General features: G+C 40.9%; 1 protein-coding gene across 3 annotated transcripts in view; it reads left to right on the top strand.

Moving 5' to 3' along the window:
• ADAMTSL1 (ADAMTS like 1) overlaps positions 1–25,686 on the top strand; it is a 550,804-nt gene that overhangs the window by 200,676 nt on the left and 324,442 nt on the right. For all 3 annotated transcript variants that reach the window (XM_069766222.1, XM_069766229.1, XM_069766237.1), the window contains exon 5: positions 6,640–6,766. In XM_069766222.1, coding sequence (XP_069622323.1) covers positions 6,640–6,766 — 127 coding nt within the window. The remainder of the gene's footprint in view (positions 1–6,639; positions 6,767–25,686) is intronic.

Below are 25,686 nucleotides of genomic sequence, written 5' to 3'. Positions count from 1 at the left end.
CACTGATAAGTATGTTTGGATACACACTGCTAATTCTGTAGTAAGAAATCTGCTTTTCAATACTTGTAGTTATAGGTGATTCAATTAAGTAACATACACTCCTGCATTGTACTGGGAATAAATGGTGGCGTTTACAGTCAATTTCTCATCTGCGCTATTTATCAGTGTTTCTGATTTTTTTTAATTATTTCGTAGAATGTAATGTGAAAAAGGTTTCCTGGCTAACTTATGCCCTTTTGTGCTTACTTCAGTTTTTCGAGCAATATTTAAAGCAATGTTAGATATTTTTTTGTAGCACAGCTTAGAATTTTTTTTTAATCTCTCTTACTTTATTGTAACATTCTATACTGGTTACTCAAAAGTTTACCATTGCAAACACCTTAAATAAGAATGGTACATGAGCGTGGAGCAAAGTCCTAAAGAATCACCATTTAACCCTCTTGTATGTGACACTTGCTTTATGTGGGACAGTGTAATGGTATGGTTTCTCAAAGTAGGCACAATTTTGACAGTAACACCCAAGAGATTGGCAGAAATTTGATGGTTACACCACAGCAGAGATTCAGTTCTGAGGCACTGAGCTTGGTGATTACAGCAAACAACAAAAATACATACAGCAAACAGTTTCCACAGGCGAAAAATACAGACCATGTGCTTTGGAAGTTAGTACTGTGTACCTGCTAATATAAAATATTTTACATACTTGGCTTTGTCCTCTTGTTTGACCTTCTCCGAGTTAGTAATGGAGTATGATTGTCTTGTCATCTTGTATAAGGAGCACAAGTTAATGATCTCAGAACATCAGAATGTCCTCCTGTTTGGAGCTATGTTGACAGTTTCATGTGTTATATCTTTTTGTAAGATGTCCATGTTTTTCAGTCTCTGATTGTTCTTTTGTTATAGTGCACATTATCAATGTATTAACTAAGGCTAGCTTTTTATACAATGTTTTCTTTTGCATTTGGACTCAGAAAGATTGTCATTCTCAGTCCAAATAAATGTCACATATTCTATGTACTGCAGGTGTGATGATCTCACAAGTGTAAGTTTAGAAGCAATTACCTCCAGGACCCTCTATAACGAAATCATTCATGATATATGTATATACACAGTGTCACTGCTATGAAAAAGAACATTTAAAACAAATTGTTCCTTGGTCAGAGTGAGAGACACGTGACATGATGTAGCTAGGAGGAATCAAGGAACACACTGTAAAACAAAAGTTGTGTTTATATTACGATTTCAGTCTCAGGGCACACGCGTTACACAGCATGATAAATAACACTTCTGAATACAATCAAAAAGACACTGTTTTCGCTCAGGGATGCTAATTGCATTGAATCCCCATGTGCCACTGCCTCATCCTTCTCCTTGCCTCATCATCTCCAGTTGCATAAGGTCAGCCAAGGTACAGCAGTAGCTAAAAGATGTTGGAGTGCCTGAGGCTAAGAGGAATGAAGACCTCTCGCTTGAAAAGAAAGAGTCAGGCCTTAAAAAAGGCAGTTAAACAAACGTGCATAAAAACAACTGTGGGTAATGTATACCATTAAATGTTTGACAAAAATACAAATGTAGATGTTTAATCAAGTGGCGAAAAAACTGTCTTTGGATGTCTGCTCCTCTGGAGGCATGCAGTGCTATGCTTTGTGCTTTCTGGCTATGATCTCATTACTAGTGACAGCTCAGGTTTTAAACCAACATTTTTTTGCACTGCCAGGTGGATTAATCCAGGCACAAAGTAAACATGACCTTTTGCCAGTTTTAGCCACCCCATAGGATAGCCACTACAAACCTGAATAAAACACAGTTATTTTTTAATGTTCCTTTTTGGTTGTGGAGATATTAGCTAGTAAGTTTATATGGTATTTTCCCCTTCAGCCAAGGGGGTGTTTCCAGAGATTTGTTTACTTTTTACCTTCCGCGATGTTAACCAATCATATACAGCAGTTGTCATGCAGGTAAAAAAGAAAATGCCCCCTGAGAATGTCAGACCAGGTTTTCTTTGTTTGATATGGTAACACATGTAGTGACTCACTGCTGTCTCCACTGATCATACCACCAGTTGATACTGTGATTAGAAGAAGTGGAGTAGAGCAGAGCTATGTGTCATTACAAACACTTCTGCATCTGTAGCTCTCATCTCACTGCATTGTCAGCTATTTTCTACTATCTCTCTCCCCAGACTGACAGTGCCATGAAATGGGAGCTGCAGATGTAGAGGTGCTTGTAATGACACAAAGATCTGCTCTCCTCACTGATCTTACTGCAAGTACCTGCTGTCTTTGCAAGTGGGAGAAGCAAATAGAGCAGAGCTGTGTTTCCGCATGTCATTACAAACTCCTGTGCATCTTCAGCTCTTATCTCACGTTACTGCTGGTTCTGACTTTGGAGACATTTTTTTTTTTTTTTTTTTTTTTTTAAACCTCCCCAGAGACAAATCTCTGCTAACACTGACTTTGTTGAACAGGTAATTTGCATGCAATCTTTACAATCTGATCTCTCCACAACAGAGATGAGAAATTTAAAAGTCAGCCCTGCAGCCACTGTTCCATGATATGGCCAGTTTAATATGCTAAAACTGATGTAAGGTCCCTTTAATATCTTGCGTGCATACAGTTTGGGTTTGGGTATGTTCAGCCATATATGTTCTCACATTTGCTCTATGCACATAATTTATTACAGGGACCAAGGCAGAAATGTGAGTTTTAGTATTTCTACATGTGTAATGTGGAGTGCCATGATCTCTTGTACTGGCTTTTCTATGTGGAATCCATGGAAATAGATAAAATAATAATGAGTTAAAATAGATTTGCGCTGAAGAAACCAACTGTTAAGGGAGAATAGAATTTTTGCTAATGCTAAAATACAGAAAGGAAACGAATATACACACATAAAAGTACTCAATAAAAATAATGCAAATACTTCTGAAATCCACACTTGTTAATAATATTGTGTTATGCCCATTATAATTGTAGAAATGCGGGTGATGATTCTTAACTGGAGTGTATATTACACAATAATCAACATTAAATACACTATGCCTGTGGGAAGCTGGAAAGAGAAAGCTGTAAGGAGCGCTGGTCCCACGGCAGATTACCACATGCAAGTATAATCAAGATGACCGGCCCACTTGCTGACTACTGGAGGTATCGTACAAACATTAACTGTATCGCTCAATGTGCTACTTTTCAGCACAAAGAGTTGCCTTTTACAGGAACTAGAGTGGTTGCCGCCGGCTGGGGTAACACTCTATAAGGACTAGAGACTTTGCTCTTTTGCCATGAGCTGCAGACACATTTCTGCAAAGGACTTTTAATCAAGGCTAATATTAAGGACATATTTGGACTACCTTTTGGACATACCATTTGCTAAGCACATCAACTTGGCTGTTCATATTTATTCCCCCGTTCATTAATCTTTTTCTCTCTACCATCTAGCGCAGCCATATCAAGAAGAATTTTAATCGTCCTTTTTTTCATTTTTATTAACCAAAAAAAGTTTTCTTACAGCTTTCTCTTTCCAGCTTCCCATAGACATAGTGCATTAGATGTTGATTATTGTGTAATCTACACTCCAGTTAGGAATCATCACTCCCATTTCTACAATCTATAGTGGGCATAACACAATATTATTAACAAGTGTGGATTTCAGAAGTATTTGCATTATTTTTATTGAGTACTTTTATGTGTGTATATTCTATTCCTTTCTGTATTTTAGCATTAGCAAAAATTCTATTTCTTCCTTAACATTTGGTTTCTTCAGCGCAAGTCTATTTTAACTCATTATTAGATTATACCCGATCTCTTTGTGGTTGGTTTCTTGACTTGCGGCAGCTGTAAACCTCTGTGCACTAGCGCCACTATATCACTAATCATTTAAATAGATAAAATACATCTTATTCTTGTAGATCTTTTCTGAGCAGAAATTTTCTATGTGAGCGGAAATTCGGACACATCATTCTCATGTATAGGATATGAATTGTCACTAGTGATGAGCGAGTGTACTCGTTGCTCAGGTTTTCCCGAGCACGCTCGGGTGGTCTCCGAGTATTTGTAACTGCTCGGAGATTTAGTTTTCATCGCCTCAGCTGAATGATTTATAGCTACTAGCCAGGCTGAGTACATGTAGGGGTTGCCAGGTTGCTAGGGAATCCCCACATCATGTAATCAAGCAGGCTAGTAGCTGTAAATCATTCAGCTGCCGGGGATGAAAACTAAATCTCCGAGCAGTCATAAATACTCAGAGACCACCCGAACGTGCTCTGGAAAACCCGAGCAACGAGTACACTTACTCATTACTAATTGTCACCTGATTTTAGATGGAAATTTGCTACACATACTACCTACGTGATCCTAGCCTGTATTAATGTGGAGATATATCATGCTTTTCATTTTTTTATTTAAAAAGAGAAAGTGATGATTTAATTTGCATAGACTAGTATGAAGGTCTTCTATTGAGTTATTTAGTTGAATGGAAAAATAGTTTACGATCCATTATGTGAGAGTTTGGTACAATGTTTCAAAAGTTCAGGCCACCTGCAGAATCACAAACACCTGCAAATATGTTCCTCTAATTTCTTACTGCATATTTCAATATCCTGTCTGCAAAAACAATACCTGATGTAGCAATTCTGGCACCTAATCCCAATAATGACTGTGTGCTATAATGATTGACAAAAAAATGACGGTTGTCTGGATATGTGCAATATATGGCCCACCTATGATAGAAAGATCCATTTGAGCAAGACGGAAATGAGATGATGAACACAGAGAGGCATGTGTCTCACTGACATATATATATATATATATATATATATCTGTGTGTGTGTTTTCACAAATATTTGAGCCCATGGATCCATTATATGTCCATTTTGCAAGCCGACGAGAAAATCTCGCCATACGGATGCCATATGGATGTCACACGGATGCTTACATGCGAGAAAATCGCACCCTCGCACTGCACACGGATGACATACGGATCACTGTTCAGGGAACATTTATGCGATTCTCATCCGTGTAAAACGGACCAATTTATTATACGTTGTGTGTGTGATAACCTCCAGCCTAAAGGAGATCCCCCAACATTAAACATGGTATTTTACTTACTGATCAGAAGGGGTCTGATTGTCACAATCTTGCAAAAGAACAGGGGCAGCAGCATTTTTTTCCCCTCCACAGCAGCACTGCCATCTATCTGCAGTGTAGGGAAATGCAACACAGCCCTGTGTATGTGAACGGAGCAGCTGTACAGCAGTGCCACTTTGTCAGTAAAAATGATGAAGGAGAATTGACCCCATAACTGAGCGTATTTACACCATTGTATAATAATTGGGAATATCCCTTTAAAAAAAGTAATATCTGCAGATTATTTTACCTTTTTTTCCCCACGGTTCGATTTTTTTTTTCAATTTTTGCATGGTTGTTTCATCCAATCTCTCCCATTGGGAAACAATGTACAGTCTGAGTTATGTCAACACTGCAGTTTTTTACTTGGAACCAGGGGTGAATAAGCTGCAACCTTAGAAGGAAGATAGACTTTTCAATGACTGTACAATAATACGGAAAATCTGATGGTTCAGAACCTGTCCGGTCCCTTTTTGGCTGCATTCATTTATATTTTCAGTTTTAAAGCTGAAGTCTTAAACAGGTAAAATTTTACTTTTATTCTACTTGCACATATGTAGCAAATATTTTATATGTACCTGCCTGAAATCGGCTGGGCGAGGAGTTCGGCAAGCTGGAAAGCCCCCAAGCCAAATGTTAGGATTTGTTTCAGCTTTGTATTAGTATGCTTTGGGGTAGTGGGATGCCACCTGCAGGTCATTTTTCTTTCTGCAGGTTTATGAAAATTAATGTTTAAAGTGTATTTTGTGATCACATCGTGGTTTTGTGGTTTGGTTGGCTATTTTCTTGCTTTCAAATGGTGTTTCATTTGTGTTTGCGGGTGCAGTATGACGGAGATACAAAGTAATCACTGAAAAAGAGTGTTTTGAAATAATTTAAAAGGCTTGTTTTAACACTGACTTTTACTTTTGCTTTGTAGCATATTTTGTTCCTTCCTTACTGATATTTTCCAGGCAAATTTCAGAGCGTTTATATGGTTGTAGTAAAATGTTTGAATTCCATTAATTTAGGACCATGTATATGATCTATTTGTTTTGGTTATGCAATATCATTAATTCAATGTGCTCAGAGCATAGATATTTTTAAGTCAGAATTAATATATAGTAATAAATGAAAATAAAGCTAATATAATATATATTAGGATATCTGTTGTTAAAACTGCATTCTCTGACCATCATGAATTCACATTTGTGTATTTTATGCATCAATCTTCAGTATATATTGATTTTCTCTCTTACTTTGTGCTGTTTTCACATACAGTAATATGTCCCAGGGAGCTAATGAAGGGTTATCTGTGACATCCTATAAAACAAGACTATGTATTTTTATTTGCTTTGACAAGACCATTTACTACACATAGAACATTTTACAAAATATTCAGTGGAAACATACCTTTTGAGGTCAAGCAAGCTACTTAGTTTGAGTATGTGCCAAGGTCTATAGGTCTAAGGTGGGAGTAATTTACAAAAACATAAATAACCTGAGCACTAAAATTTATACACATCTTTTTTGACAGATCGTTGGTTGTGACCACCAGCTGGGAAGCACTGCAAAAGAGGACAACTGTGGAGTTTGCAATGGAGAAGGGTCAACATGTCGGTTAGTTCGGGGGCAGTACAAATCACAACTTTCTGCAAATAAGTGTAAGTGACACACTTTCATTTATCATGAAAAGTCCAATGCTGCATGACTACATGAGCTGTCCAACAGTCTATTCAAGAGGTTGTACAAATCAAGGGATGTAGAGCTGCAAAAAAAGTCAATGTAATTGTGATTTACAGTTATTTGTGTTATCTACAAGGGCATTTTTCTTTTCATGTTACATGCTGTAAAATTTGCGGTAGCTTTTAGTGACCTTTTATTGGCTTTTAATCATTTGGAGTTATATTGTATTTTTCAGAGCATGATTTGCTTTCTGTTGGTGGATACATAGGTGCTTCAACCCTTCTGAATTTTCTACATTTCTGCATAATCTTGACCTAAAACTACATCAAATTTTCATGCAAGTCCTAAGAGTAGATAAAAAGAACCAAATCAAACAAATGAGTCAAAAATATTAGACTTAGTCATTAGTTTAATTAGGAAAATGATCTAATATCACATTTCTGTGAGTGGCAAAAGTATGTGAACCTTTAGGATTAGCAGATAACTTGAAGGTGAAAATAGAGTTTGTTGTTGTGAATTCTGTTGTCGAGCTCCCTCCTGTGGTCATGAATGGTACTTCGGCTGGTTCTGTCCATGGGCTTCCTCTGGTGGTTGTGAGTGGGGCTGCGGCTTCTGAGTTTCCTTCCACAGGTGACGAGGTTAATTCGTTAGCTGGCTGCTCTATTTAACTCCACTTAGATCATTGCTCCATGCCACCTGTCAATGTTCCAGTATTGGTTTAGTTCGCTCCTGGATCGTTCTTGTGACCTGTCTTCCCAGCAGAAGCTAAGTTCCTGCTTGTTTTTCTCTTGTTTGCTATTTTTCTGTCCAGCTTGCTATTTTGATTTTTGTCTTGCTTGCTGGAAGCTCTGGGACGCAGAGGGAGCGCCTCAGCACCATGAGTCGGTGCGGAGGGTCTTTTTGCGCCCTCTGCGTGGTCTTTTTGTAGTTTTTGTGCTGACCGCAAAGTTACCTTTCCTATCCTCTGTCTGTTCAGTAAGTTGGGCCTCTCTTTGCTATATCTATTTCATCTCTGTGTTTGTAATTTTCATCTTAACTCACAGTCATTATATGTGGGGGGCTGCCTTTTCCTTTGGGGAATTTCTCTGAGGCAAGGTAGGCTTTATTTTTCTATCTTTAGGGCTAGCTAGTTCCTTAGGCTGTGACGAGTTGCATAGGGAGCGTTAGGAGCAATCCACGGCTATTTCTAGTGTGTGTGATAGGATTAGGGATTGCGGTCAGCAGAGTTCCCACGTCCCAGAGCTTGTCCTGTATTATTAGTAACTATCAGGTCATTCTGTGTGCTTTTAACCACCAGGTCCATTATTGTCCTAACCACCAGGTCTTAACAGTACAGGTGGCCTAAAGTATTAATGCATCTCAATAGAGGGATAAGAGAAGTTCTGAGACCATTTTTTTTTCTTTGCAGTGTGTTTTGTCTCTCTTTTCCCCTTTACCTCTGGGTGGTTCAGGATACAGGTGTGGATATGGACATTCAAGGTCTGTCCTCTTGGATGGATAATCTCACTGCAAGGGTACAAAACATTCAAGATTTTGTGATTCAGAATCCGATGTCAGAGCCTAAGATTCCAATTCCTGATTTGTTTTTTGGGGATAGATCTAAGTTTCTGAATTTCAAAAATAATTGTAAATTGTTTCTTGCTTTGAAACCTCGCTCCTCAGGTGACCCTGTTCAACAAGTGAAAATCATTATTTCTTTGTTACGTGGCGACCCTCAAGACTGGGCATTTTCCCTTGCGCCAAGAGATCCGGCATTGCGTGATGTTGATGCGTTTTTTCTGGCGCTTGGATTGCTTTATGATGAACCAAATTCAGTGGATCAGGCAGAGAAAATCTTGCTGGCTCTGTGTCAGGGTCAGGATGAGGTAGAGATATATTGTCAGAAGTTTAGGAAGTGATCTGTACTCACTCAGTGGAATGAATGTGCCCTGGCAGCAATTTTCAGAAAGGGTCTCTCTGAAGCCCTTAAGGATGTCATGGTGGGATTTCCCATGCCTGCCGGTCTGAATGAGTCTATGTCTTTGGCCATTCAGATCGATCGACGCTTGCGTGAGCGTAAAGCTGTGCACCATTTGGCGGTATTATCTGAGCATAGACCTGAGCCTATGCAATGTGATAGGACTTTGACCAGAGCTGAACGGCAAGAACACAGACGTCGGAATGGGCTGTGTATTTACTGTGGTGATTCCACTCATAATATCTCCGATTGTCCTAAGCACACTAAGCGGTTCGCTAGGTCTGCCACCATTGGTACAGTACAGTCGAAATTTCTTTTGTCCGTTACTCTGATTTGCTCTTTGTCATCCTATTCTGTTATGGCATTTGTGGATTCAGGCGCTGCCCTGAATTTGATGGACTTGGAGTTTGCTAGGCGCTGTGGTTTTTTCTTGGAGTCCTTGCGGTATCCTATTCCATTGAGAGGAATTGATGCTACACCTTTTGCCAAGAATAAGCCTCAGTACAGGACCCAATTGACCATGTGCATGGCTCCTGCACATCAGGAGGATATTCGCTTTTTGGTATTGCATAATCTGCATGATGTGGTCGTTTTGGGGTTGCCATGGCTACAGGTCCATAATCCAGTATTGGATTGGAAATCTATGTCTGTGTCCAGCTGGGATTGTCAGGGGGTACATGGTGATGTTCCATTTTTGTCTATTTCGTCATCCACCCCTTCTGAAGTCCCGGAGTTTTTGTCGGATTACCGGGATGTATTTGATGAGCCCAAATCCAGTGCCCTACCTCCTCATAGGGATTGCGATTGTGCTATTAATTTTATTCCTGGTAGTAAGTTTCCTAAGGGCCGATTGTTCAATTTATCTGTGCCAGAACACGCCGCTATGCGGAGTTATATAAAGGAATCCTTGGAGAAAGGCCATATTCGCCCGTCGTCATCACCGTTAGGAGCAGGGTTCTTTTTTGTGGCCAAGAAGGATGGTTCTTTGAGACCTTGTATTGATTACCGCCTTCTTAATAAAATGACAGTCAAATTTCAGTATCCTTTGCCGTTGCTGTCTGATTTGTTTGCTCGTATTAAAGGGGCTAGTTGGTTCACCAAGATAGATCTTCGTGGTGTGTATAATCTTGTGCGTATTAAGCAGGGCGATGAATGGAAAACAGCATTTAATACGCCCGAGGACCATTTTGAGTACCTGGTTATGCCATTCGGGCTTTCCAATGCTCCAACAGTATTTCAGTCCTTTATGCATGACATCTTCCGAGAGTACCTGGATAAATTCCTGATTGTATATTTGGATGATATTTTGGTGTTCTCGGATGATTGGGAGTCTCACGTGAAGCAGGTCAGAATGGTGTTCCAGGTCCTTCGTGCGAATTCTTTGTTTGTGAAGGGGTCAAAGTGTCTCTTTGGAGTTCAGAATGTTTCATTTTTGGGTTTCATTTTTTCCCCTTCTACTATCGAGATGGACCCTGTTAAAGTCCAGGCCATTTATGATTGGACTCAGCCGACATCTGTGAAGAGTCTGCAAAAGTTCCTGGGCTTTGCTAATTTTTATCGTCGCTTCATCAGTAATTTTTCTAGTGTTGCTAAACCGTTGACTGATTTGACCAAGAAGGGTGCTGATGTGGTCAATTGGTCTTCTGCGGCTGTGGAAGCTTTTCAGGAGTTGAAGCGTCGTTTTTCTTCTGCCCCTGTGTTGTGCCAGCCAGATGTTTCGCTCCCGTTTCAGGTCGAGGTTGATGCTTCTGAGATTGGAGCAGGGGCTGTTTTGTCGCAAAGAAGTTCTGATGGCTCGGTGATGAAACCATGTGCCTTCTTTTCTAGAAAGTTTTCGCCTGCTGAGCGCAATTATGATGTTGGCAATCGAGAGTTGTTGGCCATGAAGTGGGCATTCGAGGAGTGGCGTCATTGGCTTGAAGGAGCCAAGCATCGCGTGGTGGTCTTGACGGATCACAAGAATTTGACTTATCTTGAGTCTGCCAAACGGTTGAATCCTAGACAGGCTCGATGGTCGCTATTTTTCTCCCGTTTTGATTTTGTGGTTTCGTACCTTCCGGGCTCTAAGAATGTGAAGGCTGATGCCCTGTCAAGGAGTTTTGTGCCCGACTCTCCGGGTGTTCCTGAGCCGGCGGGTATTCTCAAAGAGGGGGTAATTTTGTCTGCCATCTCCCCTGATTTGCGGTGGGTGCTGCAAAAATTTCAGGCTGACAGACCTGACCGTTGCCCAGCGGAGAAACTGTTTGTCCCTGATAAATGGACTAGTAGAGTTATCTCTGAGGTTCATTGTTCGGTGTTGGCTGGTCATCCTGGAATCTTTGGTACCAGAGATTTGGTGGCTAAATCCTTTTGGTGGCCGTCTTTGTCACAGGATGTGCGTTCTTTTGTGCAGTCCTGTGGGACTTGTGCTCGGGCTAAGCCCTGCTGTTCTCGTGCCAGTGGGTTGCTTTTGCCCTTGCCGGTCCCGAAGAGGCCCTGGACGCATATTCCTATGGATTTTATTTCGGATCTCCCTGTCTCTCAAAAGATGTCGGTCATTTGGGTGGTTTGTGATCGCTTCTCTAAAATGGTCCATTTGGTACCCTTGTCTAAATTGCCTTCCTCCTCTGATTTGGTGCCATTGTTTTTCCAGCATGTAGTTCATTTACATGGCATTCCGGAGAACATCGTTTCGGACAGAGGTTCCCAGTTTGTTTCGAGGTTTTGGCGATCATTTTGTGCTAGGATGGGCATTGATTTGTCTTTTTCCTCGGCTTTCCATCCTCAGACAAATGGCCAAACCGAACGAACTAATCAGACTTTGGAAACATATCTGAGATGCTTTGTTTCTGCTGATCAGGATGATTGGGTGTCCTTTTTGCCTTTGGCTGAGTTCGCCCTTAATAATCGGGCCAGCTCGGCTACTTTGGTTTCGCCGTTTTTCTGCAATTCTGGTTTCCATCCTCGTTTCTCTTCAGGGCAGGTTGAGTCTTCGGACTGTCCTGGTGTAGATACTGTGGTGGATAGGTTGCAGCAGATTTGGACTCATGTGGTGGACAATTTGACATTGTCCCAGGAGAAGGCTCATCGTTTCGCTAACCACCGGCGCTGTGTGGGTCCCCAACTTGGTGTTGGGGATTTGGTTTGGTTGTCGTCTCGTTATGTTCCTATGAAGGTTTCCTCTCCTAAGTTTAAGCCTCGTTTCATTGGTCCGTATAAGATTTCTGAGGTTCTCAATCCTGTGTCATTTCGTTTGACCCTTCCAGCTTCTTTTGCCATCCATAATGTATTCCATAGGTCGTTGTTGCGGAGATACGTGGCGCCTGTGGTTCCATCCGTTGATCCTCCTGCCCCGGTGTTGGTTGAGGGGGAGTTGGAGTATGTGGTGGAGAAGATTTTGGATTCTCATATTTTGAGACGGAAACTCCAGTACCTGGTCAAGTGGAAGGGTTATGGTCAGGAAGATAATTCCTGGGTCTTTGCCTCTGATGTTCATGCTGCCGATCTGGTTCGTGCCTTTCATTTGGCTCGTCCTGGTCGGCCTGGGGGCTCTGGTGAGGGTTCGGTGACCCCTCCTCAAGGGGGGGGTACTGTTGTGAATTCTGTTGTCGAGCTCCCTCCTGTGGTCATGAATGGTACTTCGGCTGGTTCTGTCCGTGGGCTTCCTCTGGTGGTTGTGAGTGGGGCTGCGGCTTCTGAGTTTCCTTCCACAGGTGACGAGGTTAATTCGTTAGCTGGCTGCTCTATTTAACTCCACTTAGATCATTGCTCCATGCCACCTGTCAATGTTCCAGTATTGGTCTAGTTCGCTCCTGGATCGTTCTTGTGACCTGTCTTCCCAGCAGAAGCTAAGTTCCGGCTTGTTTTTCTCTTGTTTGCTATTTTTCTGTCCAGCTTGCTATTTAGATTTTTGTCTTGCTTGCTGGAAGCTCTGGGACGCAGAGGGAGCGCCTCCGCACCATGAGTCGGTGCGGAGGGTCTTTTTGCGCCTTCTGCGTGGTCTTTTTGTAGATTTTATGCTGACCGCAAAGTTACCTTTCCTATCCTCTGTCTGTTCAGTAAGTTGGGCCTCTCTTTGCTATATCTATTTCATCTCTGTGTTTGTAATTTTCATCTTAACTCACAGTCATTATATGTGGGGGGCTGCCTTTTCCTTTGGGGAATTTCTGTGAGGCAAGGTAGGCTTTATTTTTCTATCTTTAGGGCTAGCTAGTTCCTTAGGCTGTGACGAGTTGCATAGGGAGCGTTAGGAGCAATCCACGGCTATTTCTAGTGTGTGTGATAGGATTAGGGATTGCGGTCAGCAGAGTTCCCACGTCCCAGAGCTTGTCCTGTATTATTAGTAACTATCAGGTCATTCCGTGTGCTCTTAACCACCAGGTCCATTATTGTCCTAACCACCAGGTCATAACAGTTTGTGTTTTCAGTCAATGGGTTGACAATCAGTTGTAAGTGGGTGACATGTTTTATCTAAAGAATAGATATCATGCAAAGTCTCTTCTTCATAACACATTTCATGAACTAACTGTTGATTAGTCCTGCTCATCCTCAAGGAGGAATTTTTGCCCATTCCTCTCTAGAAACAGCTTTAACTTTTGTATCGGTGCATTTCCTCCTATGAGATGCTCGTTTCCAGCCAACAACATTTCTACAAATTTCTATAGGATTAAGGTTAGTACGTTGACTTGGCCATCACAACATTTTAACTTTGTTCTTCATTAAGGTACCGTCACACTAAGAGACGCTGCAGCGATACCGACAACGATCCGGATCGCTGCAGCGTCGCTGTTTGGTCGCTGGAGAGCTGTCACACAGACAGCTCTCCAGCGACCAACGATCCCGAGGTCCCCGGTAACCAGGGTAAACATCGGGTTACTAAGCGCAGGGCTGTTTTTTTAACATTTTATTTGCATATTATGGTGGAAAATAAGTATTTGGTCAGAAACAAAATTTCATCTCCATACTTTGTAATATATCCTTTGTTGGCAATGACAGAGGTCAAACGTTTTCTGTAAGTCTTCACAAGGTTGCCACACACTGTTGTTGGTATGTTGGCCCATTCCTCCAGGCAGATCTCCTCTAGAGCAGTGATATTTTTGGCTTTTCGCTTCGCAACATGGACTTTCAACTCCCTCCAAAGGTTTTCTATAGGGTTGAGATTTGGAGACTGGCTAGGCCACTCCAGGACCTTGAAATGCTTCTTACGAAGCCACTCCTTCGTTGCCCTGGCGGTGTGCTTTGGATCATTGTCATGTTGAAAGACCCAGCCACGTTTCATCTTCAATGCCCTTGCTGATGGAAGGAGGTTTGCACTCAAAATCTCACGATACATGGCCCCATTCATTCTTTCATGTACCCGGATCAGTCGTCCTGGCCCCTTTGCAGAGAAACAGCCCCAAAGCATGATGTTTCCACCACCATGCTTTACAGTAGGTATGGTGTTTGATGGATGCAACTCAGTATTCTTTTTCCTCCAAACACGACAAGTTGTGTTTCTACCAAACAGTTCCAGTTTGGTTTCATCAGACCATAGGACATTCTCCCAAAACTCCTCTGGATCATCCAAATGCTCTCTAGCAAACTTCAGACGGGCCCGGACATGTACTGGCTTAAGCAGTGGGACACGTCTGGCACTGCAGGATCTGAGTCCATGGTGGCGTAGTGTGTTACTTATGGTAGGCCTTGTTACATTGGTCCCAGCTCTCTGCAGTTCATTCACTAGGTCCCCCCGCGTGGTTCTGGTATTTTTGCTCACCGTTCTTGTGATCATTCTGACCCCACGGGGTGGGATTTTGCGTGGAGCCCCAGATCGAGGGAGATTATCAGTGGTCTTGTATGTCTTCCATTTTCTAATTATTGCTCCCACTGTTGATTTCTTCACTCCAAGCTGGTTGGCTATTGCAGATTCAGTCTTCCCAGCCTGGTGCAGGGCTACAATTTTGTTTCTGGTGTCCTTTGACAGCTCTTTGGTCTTCACCATAGTGGAGTTTGGAGTCAGACTGTTTGAGGGTGTGCACAGGTGTCTTTTTATACTGATAACAAGTTTAAACAGGTGCCATTACTACAGGTAATGAGTGGAGGAAAGAGGAGACTCTTAAAGAAGAAGTTACAGGTCTGTGAGAGCCAGAAATCTTGATTGTTTGTTTCTGACCAAATACTTATTTTCCACCATAATATGCAAATAAAATGATAAAAAAAACAGACAATGTGATTTTCTGTTTTTTTTTCTCAGTTTGTCTCCCATAGTTGAGGTCTACCTATGATGTAAATTACAGACGCCTCTCATCTTTTTAAGTGGTGGAACTTGCACTATTGCTGACTGACTAAATACTTTTTTGCCCCACTGTATGTAAAAATCTGATGTAGTTTTAAGTCAAATATGTGGAAAATACTAGAAAATTCTGAAGGCTTCCCAAACTTTCAAGCACCACTGTTTTTAATATGCAAGGTACCTACAGGTTTAAAAAGCATTGACTCATCATCCTTGCTTTTCCAGAAATAAAGGACCCATAATGAGGTTCCACGATTTGCACAAACTTTGCTTATTAGGTGTTGGTAAGTGAAGTTCTAGGTAACAGCGTCCCTTTGATAAAGGGTGGTGATTGATGACAGCTTGTTATTTGCAGTGCACACATTTCATTTCTTATTAGCAATCACAAAAACCCAACTTATACTGCAACAGTATAAGTGCTTTTCCACTTCTAAATGTCTTGTGGAGACTTCAGTTTGTGCTTTTTAATGGGTTATGGTTTATTCATTAAACTATAAGGAGCAGTGTGAATCCATCTGGCTGTAATTGCTCTCTAGTGTGGCTTATAGTTTGCTGAAGTGTGACTCAGAAAAGCAAGAACCTTGTAAGGTGTGTTTAGCCGCAAATATTTTTCCTAGAAATCTTTCCAAGAAATCACATTCTATTATGGACCCCACATCTGTTTACTCTCCTACAAACAAAGCTTAGGTGTGAAAACACAAGTAGTTGTTCTGTGTTTTCCATAATGTCCAAAAATCAGTAATTCTACAAGAAAACTACACAATACTTTTAGAATACTGAGTAAGTTTCCATAGTCAGGTAGAGCCTCCAAACCATCCAAAGACGCCTTATTTCTTGGATTTTTGATCATCTACTATAAGATAGCAATCATACAGCTAGCATTATCTGTAATTTATGTATGCATCCATATGTCTATATCTGCTCCCAAGTGATTATCGCAAACTGAGCTTTTCCATGCCATAAAATAGACAGAATTGCTGCCTTTATACACTTTATAACACATAGAAAAATGTATGGACTTTATACTACTTAGAAATATTCTTTATACAATTTATTATACCAAGGGATTGTAACGTAGCTCTGTTTGTGATAGTCTGACAGCCCTTGTGCTAACCACTATCAGGTCTTAGATGAACTCTGGCCTTCACCCATCAGTGCCTGTACAGGAATCTGGACTTACACAGAGCGCCCTCGTTTGGATCCACGGAGGGTCTGCTGGCTGTGGGGCAGTCTGGTAGAAAAAAGTCTCATAAACTAGGTAAAAAACAGAGGAGTCCAAAACCAAATCAGAATCATCAAGAAAAGGGTCAAACAATCCGAACTGAATACCATAACTCACAGAATCAGAACAGCAGAGTTATAGGGACACTATCACTGACTTCAGACAAAATAGAAACCCATATACCATTGATGATGAAATTAATCAAAGGCACCAGGATTGTAGTCTTTTTTAAAAATAACTTTTATTCCAGCCTTTGAAATATGAAGTGCAATGTTTTGGCCACAACCTGTCTTTTTCAAGAAAATACAGAAATGTTACACCTTTTCTGTGTTTGCATGAAAAAGTGCAGTTGTGGCCAAAACATCACACTTTACATTTAAAGGATGGTGATTAGAGGCAGGGAACTTGGGTTTTATATTGTAGGAACCCAGCCCAAGGTTTACAGAAGGGAGGTAGTAAGAAGAGTAACCCCCAAGCTCCCTGCCCGTCATCCCGCATCACCTACAAACAAGCGGCACCCTCTGATAACAGAAGAGGATGCAGAAAGAGTAGGCAGACAGAGGTACATTTTACTTGTATGGGCATATCTACCAATACTTTATAAAATTTAAAAAGTGCAAATTTAGACTTGACCGTCTTAAAATCTCTGCCTGATTTATCAAAGTAGTTCATGCTGTTTGGTAAACGTGCAATATTTAAATTGTCTAGTCTAAGTTTATGCCACCTAAGAGCATTTTTTTAAGGCTGTCGAAACCTTTTTATACGAAAAGAGATAAAGACTAAATAGACTGGAATTTTGCAGCATGTCAGCCTGACCTCATCTACAATATGCATGCCAATTCTGGTCACCAGCGCATGAAAAAAAAAAAGCCAAGAATGGCACTGCTATTGGGAGAACTTTACCTATGTTTTCATATCTCCAATACTTACAAAATACATATATTTAATAAACTATGGAGACTATTTAAATAGTTATAGGTAGCTGCTTATTTTGAGGCTCAGGGTTGATGCTATCATAATTCTTCTACTTGCAATAGCAGGGAAGGAAGACGAGGCGATGGTACACCAACAAAGCCTGAGAAATGCAAGTCAAAAAGGGAGAATTTAATATGTGCACGCTTTCCCAGGACTCTTGGCTATGGCAGGGTCTGCTTCCCTTTTTATCTGCAATTGTATAGAATTCTTTGAAAGTGTAAATATTTGTGGGATGCAATTGTGACTATACTGTGTGCCAGTTTCATGCTTCACTTGCTCACAAACAGCCAGGCCAGCCTGATTGAAGGACGATCAGAAAATGTTTTGCAGACCTTCTTAGAGCTAAAGCCCCATGAACCTTCCTAGTTCTCTTTAGCTTCTTTTGTTTCCCCTCGCTATTTCTTTTCTTTACCTTGTAACTGGAACTGCAAAGTCTGCAAACAAAAGTTTACAATGAAAGAAAAAATATATACCCCTGACTTGGTGAACATCAATGGGTCATTCAGAGAGGTTATTCGTCCTACAAATAAAGAGAGAGCCTGCAATTTACTGTACAAAACACATCAGTAAATCATTATTCATTTAGAATGATTTTTACATTCTATAATTAAAATCCCCAATGTGTAATGTAAGAAAGACAGAAATTGTGTTTGTTATAGGCCTCAGACAGCCAAATGTGTCCTTAATGTATATAAAAAAGATGCCCTGAAGTTTTACTTACCTCCTTGTCCATACATTCCACATTCATGGAGATTTTGCAGGAAGAGGCAATCAATCAGATATCACCTGTGCATAACGATAACTTGTTTCTCCAGAACATTGCTGTTATCTGCTTATTTAATTGCAAAAATGATTCATATACAGTACGGACCAAAAGTTTGGACACACCTTCTCATTCAAAGATTTTTCTGTATTTTCATGTCTATGAAAATTGTAAATTCACACTGAAGGCATCAAAACTATGAATTAACACATGTGGAATTATATACTTAACAAAAAAGTGTGAAACAATTGAAAATATGTCTTATATTCTAGGTTCTTCAAAGTAGCCACCTTTTGCTTTGATGACTGCTTTGCACACTCTTGGCATTCTCTTGATGAGCTTCAAGAGGTAGTCACCGGAAATGGTTTTCACTTCACAGGTGTTGCCTGTCAGGTTTAATAAGTGGGATTTCTTGCCTTATAAATGGGGTTGGGACCATGAGTTGTGTTGTGCAGAAGTCTGGTGGATACATAGCTGATAGTCCTACTGAATAGACTGTTAGAATTTGTATTATGGCAAGAAAAAAGCAGCTAAGTAAAGAAAAATGAGTGGCCATCATTACTTTAAGAAATGAAGGTCAGTCAGTCCGAAAAATTGGGAAAACTTTGAGAGTGCCCCAAGTGCAGTTGCAAAAACCATCAAGCGCTACAAAGAAACTGGCTCACATGAGGACCGCCCCAGGAAAGGAAGACCAAGAGTCACCTCTGCTTCTGAGGATAAGTTTATCCGAGTCACCAGCCTCAGAAATCGCAAATTAACAGCAACTCAGATTAGAGACTAGGTCAATGCCACACAGAGTTCTAGCAGCAGACACATCTCTACAACAACTGTTAAGAGGAGACTGTGTGCAGCAGGCCTTCATGGTAAAATAGCTGCTAAAAACCACTGCTAAGAACAGGCAACAAGCAGAAGAGACTTGTTTGGGCTAAAGAACACAAGGAATGGACATTAGACCAGTAGAAATCTGTGCTTTGGTCTGATGAGTCCAAATTTGGTTCCAACCACCGTGTCTTTGTGCGACGCAGAAAAGGTGAACGGATGGACTCTACATGCCTGGTTCCCACCGTGAGGCATGGAGGAGGTGTGATGGTGTGGGGCATACTGAACCATCATGGCTACCACCGCATCTTGCAGCAGCATGCTGTTCCATCCGGTTTGCATTTAGCTGGACCATCATTTATTGTTCAACAGGACAATAACCCCAAACACACCTCCAGGCTGTGTAAGGGCTATATGACCAAGAAGGAGAGTGATGGGGTGCTACGCCAGATGACCTGGCCTCCACAGTCACCAGACCTGAGTCCAATCGAGATGGTTTGGGGTGAGCTGGACCGCAGAGTGAAGCCAAAAAGGCCAACAAGTGCTAAGCATCTCTGGGAACTCCTTCAAGATTGTTGGAAGACCATTCCCGGTGACTCCCTCTTGAAGCTCATCAAGAGAATGCCAAGAGTGTGCAAAGCAGTCATCAAAGCAAAAGGTGGCTACTTTGAAGAACCTAGAATATGAGACATAATTTCAGTTGTTTCAAACTTTTTGGTTAAATATATAATTCCACATGTGTTAATTCATAGTTTTGATGCCTTCTGTGTGAATGTACAATTTTCATAGTCATGAAAATACAGAAACATCTTTAAATGAGAAGATGTGTCCAAACTTTTGGTCTGTACTGTATATGTTCAGTTTGACAGAGAAGACTATATCAAACACATGGGGAGTTGACATAACCCATACCCACTGATGCAGAAAGACAGAAGAAGGCCTCTATGCAAGAAGAACCTTTGCAGTTCAATAGATCATCGCAATACATGATATTCCACATGTTTTAGAGGTGGAAATGGGCTTCCCTACCTCTTGAGTCCCTGTGAGTTAAGTCATGGCCATTGCTGATACAGGCTAAATCTGGCCATTCATGAGATATTTATCTAAATATCATTGGCAGATCCAGCCTATTTTAGATGTAACTTCTATAAAGGACCAATATACATTAGATGAAAGTTGACCAAAGTCACCGAATGGAGTGGCATTGTCTAACACTCTGATGTGTATGGCTGGACAGAGGGTTTGGGCATTTGGGTTTTCAGTTCTTTCCAGGCTAGATAAGTTGCTGCCAGAGGTGTTTAGTAGTAGCTTTCTCTGTTCTCAAAGAAAACACATGAGCATTCAGTCAACCAAGTGCTTTTTAAGGGGAAGTCAGTCGAGATAGCTGTCTGTTGAAGTAATGTTTGGCCACAGCAATCTCATATGTAAGGCCATCTTTGTACCCATGTGTATGAGTTCCACAGATGACAGATTAGATGGACCTGCCATTGATCAGCAGATACATGTCTCAAGTGTATGGCAGCTTCAGTATGGGTGTCCGTTTTGTAAAAAATGACATACTTATTAAATGTGTTTTAAAAGTTTAGAAAATGATTCAAATGTGGTAAGATATAAAAAGATATATTAACCATCACTGCTTCTGTTACATTTCCAGAGCTGATTATATTACAGGATGATTTATGTAAACTAGAAGCTTGGGCTGATAAATGGCAAATGAGCTTTAATGGGGATAAATGTAAGGTCAAGCACTTGGGTAGAAGTAATAAGATGTATAATTATGTGCTTAATTCTAAAACTCTGGGCAAAACCGTCAATGAAAAAGACCTGGGTGTATGGGTGGATGACAAACTCATGTTCAGTGGCCAGTTTCAGGCAGCTGCTACAAAGGCAAATAAAATAATGGGATGCATTAAAAGAGGCATAGATGCTCATGAGGAGAACATAATTTTACCTCTATACAAGTCACTAGTTCGACCACACTTAGAATACTGTGCACAGTTCTGGTCTCCGGTGTATAAGAAAGACATAGCTGAACTAGAGCGGGTGCAGAGAAGAGTGACCAAGGTTATTAGAGGACTGGGGGGTCTGCAATACCAAGATAGGTTATTACACTTGGGGCTATTTAGTTTGGAAAAACGAAGGCTAAGGGGTGATCTTATTTTAATGTATAAATATATGAGGGGACAGTACAAAGACCTTTCTGATGATCTTTTTAATCATAGACCTGAAACCGGGACAAGGGGGCATCCTCTGCGTTTGGAGGAAAAAAGGTTTAAGCATAATAACAGACGCAGATTCTTTACTGTAAGAGCAATGAGACTATGGAACTCTCTGCCGTATGATGTTGTAATGAGTGATTCATTACTTAAATTTAAGAGGGGACTGGATACCTTTCTGGAAAAGTATAATGTTACAGGGTATATACACTAGATTCCTTGATAGGGCGTTGATCCAGGGAACTAGTCTGATTGCCGTATGTGGAGTCGGGAAGGAATTTTTTTCCCCAATGTGGAGCTTACTCTTGCCACATGGGTTTTTTTTGCCTTCCTCTGGATCAACATGTTAGGGCATGTTAGGTTAGGCTATGGGTTGAACTAGATGGACTTATAGTCTTCCTTCAACCTTAATAACTATGTAACTATGTAGCTATGATGCTCTGGCGGTTTTTCCAATCATTGTTTACAAGAGGTCAGTCAATTGGTGGCATCAATGGTCATGTGCCGGACTACTGTCATCATGGCCTCCATTGCTGATTGGGGAGAGGGGCTAAGTAAAGAAAGTTATATGCAGTCCTTGGTCAACTTGGACAAAAAAATGCTCAAGTATATCAGAAGAAGAGCTGTCGGAATCATCATGAACGAGAAACACATAGGCCTACAAATGAAGAATAAAAATTGTATATGTACAGTATGTTAGGTCTTGTGTCCAGTTGTACATTTTTCTTTCTGTGTTGCCTGAAATATTTATTGAACTGTATGAGAGAATTGCAATTTGTTACTTACATTTTGAGATTAACATGGCGCAGCAGAAGGGTTGAATGTATACCTTACTACAGAACTGCAAAGGCTAAAGTGAAATGATCCTGCTAAATCTCTATAATTATTTTATGCAGCTTTGAATTTTAAATAAAAAATTAAATTCATAGTTCACAGCTGTTCAGACAGTCTTGAATTACTTTCGAAGTCTCTCCAAGCCTCACATGTTCAGTCTGTTGGGATCAGCGAACGCAATTGTTTTTGTGGGAGATTGTTTATTTACCAGCATTTGTTGCAAGCATTTTCTAGTCAATTTAGAAAAATGAAAAGAAATATATTTTCTCATGGAACATTTTCTGTTTTGTCATGCAAACATTTTAAGCATTTTAAGAACAGAGGTCACACAGTTTTCTTTGTGTTTGATTTAGAGTACTAAACAGTTAACTTTGCCTTTCTAAGGCTACTTTCACACATCAGTTTGTTGTCGTCAGGCACAATCTGGCGAATTTTGAAAAAAAACGGATCCTGCAAAAGTTGCCACCAGACCTGTTTTCTTCTCATAGACATGTATTAGCAACGGATGGCCTCACATTTCATCCGTTTTTCGCTGGATCAATCGAAAATTGTTTTTTCGGCGGACGTCGAAAAAACAGACCGCAACAGATCCGGCACCATCTAATCTTTGCTAGAGTGGAAGCCTATGGTTCCGGATCCGTCAAATGACGGAATCCGGCGACGGATTCCATTTTTTTAAACTGAGCATGCGTTTTCCATTCTGGTCTCTCTCCCCCAGACCAGCTAGTCTGATCTCCGGACCAGCCAGTCGGATGCAGCAAAAAAATTGATCCGTTGCATCAGTTTTTCACAATTTGCGACGGATCCGTATTTTAAAAATTCACCTGCTTGAGCCTGACGGCAAAAAAACTGATGTGTGAAAGTAGCCTAAGACACATCATCCAATGAATATGTCAAAAACTATTGGCAATCATTTTAGACTTTTACACCTTTAATCTGTTGAAGACAACCTAGGAAGATTAATGGATAGGCGCCCCTGTGTCATTTCTTTTGAATGGTGACATTGCCAGCAACATGTTTTATCGTGAACTTCCACACTAGCCCATTCAAGTGAACATGCAATGATGTACCTGGGCAACTTGTAAATTTGACCTAAATAGTGATGAGTGAGTATACTCGTTGCTTGGGTTTTCCTGAGCACGCTCAGTTGGTCTCCGAGTATTTGTGAGTGCTCGGAGATTTAGTTCTTGTTGACACAGCTGCATGATTTGCGGCTGCTAGACAGCTTGAATACATGTGGGGATTCCTTAGCAACCAGGCAACCCCCACATGTACTCAGGCTGGCTAGCAGCCGTAAATCATGCAGCTGCTTTGACAAAAACTAAATCTCCGAGCACTCACAAATAATCGGAGACCACCCGAGCATGATAGGGAAAACCCGAGCAATAAGTATACTCGCTCATTACTAGACCTAAACACTAACTAAACTGTTCATATGTTGTATAATATTCTCTTTTTAGTACAGAGTGTATTATTCTCATTGCCATTACATAATGGTCATGTTTTGTTAACCGGACAAGTTCTTTAATAATGATGGTCAATATTGAGTTTTATATGGAAATACTGTGAAGACATGTGGGGTCTTTGGTCAATATTGTTGTCTGGATGCTGTACTGTGGTGCCACACAGCTTTGTTTCTAGAGAGGAATCTAGTCTGTGTGAGTGCTGACTGCCCACCTGTAGTAATTGGGGGTCTGCCAATGTGAATCTGCAGAGTTTCTATGTGGCTGACTAGACATGGGCCATCTCAAACATCTCTGTGGATAGAAGCCTGATCTGGTGACATCACACACAAGTTAATGACCTAAGTCTGTACTTGACTAATTTTGGCAATAACTGTAGACACCAACTTACATTAATTGAATCCAGATGAATACTGAGTGACGTTATTTATGAGGAACCTAGATGTGTTTTTTTATGGCTATAAGAGATATAGTGTGTACAGGAGGATAGCAAAGCATTTTCAAGTTGCTTTTTCCTCAGTTCAAAAGGTAATTAAGAAATGGCAGTTAACAGATACAATGAAGGTCAAGGTAAAGTCTAAAAGACCAAGCAAAATTTCAGTCAGAGCTGCTCATAGGATAGCTAGAGAGGCAAATCAGAACCCCCGCTTGACTGCAAAAGACCTTCAGAAAGATTAAGCAGACTCTGGAGTTGTGGTACATTGTTCTACTGCTCAGAGACACCTGAACAAATATAACCATGATGGAAGAGTTATAAGAAGAAATCCTCTCATGAATCCTCACTATAAAATTCAGCAGCAGAAGTATTCAAAAGAACATCTAAACAAGCCTAATGCATTTTGGAAACAAATCCTGTGGACATATGAGGTTAAAATAGAACTATTTAGCAACAATGATCAAAGGTATGTGTGGAGAAAAAAAGCTCAGAGTTTCATTAAGAGAACATCTTGCCAACCATTAAAAATGAGGGTGGATCAATCATGCTTTGGGGTTGTGTTGCAGTCAATGGCATGGTAATAATGGATTCAATGGAAATTCTTGATGCAAACATAACACCATCTGTAAAAAAGCCGAAGTTGAAAAGAGGATGGCTTCTACAAATGGATAATGATCCTAATCACATGTCAAATCCACAATAGACTACCTCGAAATGCACAAGCTGAAGGTTTTGCAATGGCCTTCAAAGTCCTCTCATCTGAAAATCATTGAAAACCTGTTGCTAGAACTCAAAATAGCAGTACATGCAAGATGACTAAGGAATCTCACAGAACAAGAAGAATTTTCCAAGGAAGAATGGATCAAAATCCCTCAAACAAGAATTGAAATACATTTGTATGGCTACAAAAAGCATTTACAAGCTGTGATACTTTCAAAAGGGGGTGCTACTAGGTACTAAGGGGATGCTACTAGGGGCTAAGTGTGCAGAGTGCGCAAACTTTTGCATCAACCCATTTTCCATTTTTCCTGTTTGTCATTTTGTCAGGAGGGGGTGGCACTTTATAAGTAATAAATCATTTCTTTTCTTTTTAACATATAAGCAGGTAGCTGGCAGCAGCGGGGAAGGAGGGGGCGGGACCTTAGCAGAGTCTGTCACACAGAAGAAAGCCTGAGCTCAGGTCAGCGGGATGCTGATAACATGGAATGTAGGCACCCAGTAGTCTGGCTCTGAGCCGTGGAGCAACCAACCTGTAAATCTACATGGAGATGATAAGTAGTGATGTACAGAATGTGCGCTCACAGAAGAGGAGATAATGTCTGCAAAGGTCTGCTCCACACAATGTAAGCCCATCCTGCAAGAGCTCCAGTGAGCCCCAATCCCTCATTCTCCTCCAGTGAAGCCCTTATGCTACAGTCTACCGAGATCCAGACCTCAGAAATCGGCGTGTATATTGTATAAATGCAAAGTAGGTAAATGTATGGGTGCATTATGTAAATGTTAGTCTACTGAACCACCGCACGACCAGCTCTACCCTCTCCTAGTGTATCCTCACCCATCCCCTGTAGACTGTGAGCCCTCGCGGGCAGGGTCCTCTCTCCCTCTGTACTTGTGTGTGCCTTGTATTGCTCATGCTTATTGTACTTGTCTATGTATGCCCCTTTTTTCACATGTGAAGCTCCATGGAATAAATGTCGCTATAAAAATGCATAATAATAATGATAATAATGTTAGGAGTAGTAGGACTTCAGTGGAGGATGAGTGGGGGATGCAGCTCCTGAAAGCCAAACATTCATTGAGTGGAGCAGACCTACACATAGGTTATCAATCACCTCTTCTGTGAATCAGAATTAAAGACACTGCTGAAGTAACGTTGCAATTGGACATTGATATTTTTTCTCCTGTGTGAAAGCTCTTCCACACTGCACTAGTTATCAGCTGAAAGCTTTGAGAATAGTATATG

The sequence above is a fragment of the Ranitomeya imitator genome, chromosome 1 (genome assembly GCF_032444005.1).
Source record: "Ranitomeya imitator isolate aRanImi1 chromosome 1, aRanImi1.pri, whole genome shotgun sequence".
Classification (NCBI taxonomy): domain Eukaryota; kingdom Metazoa; phylum Chordata; class Amphibia; order Anura; family Dendrobatidae; genus Ranitomeya; species Ranitomeya imitator.
Note: the sequence above shows the minus strand (reverse complement) of the source record. Positions and strands in the feature narration are given on the sequence as shown.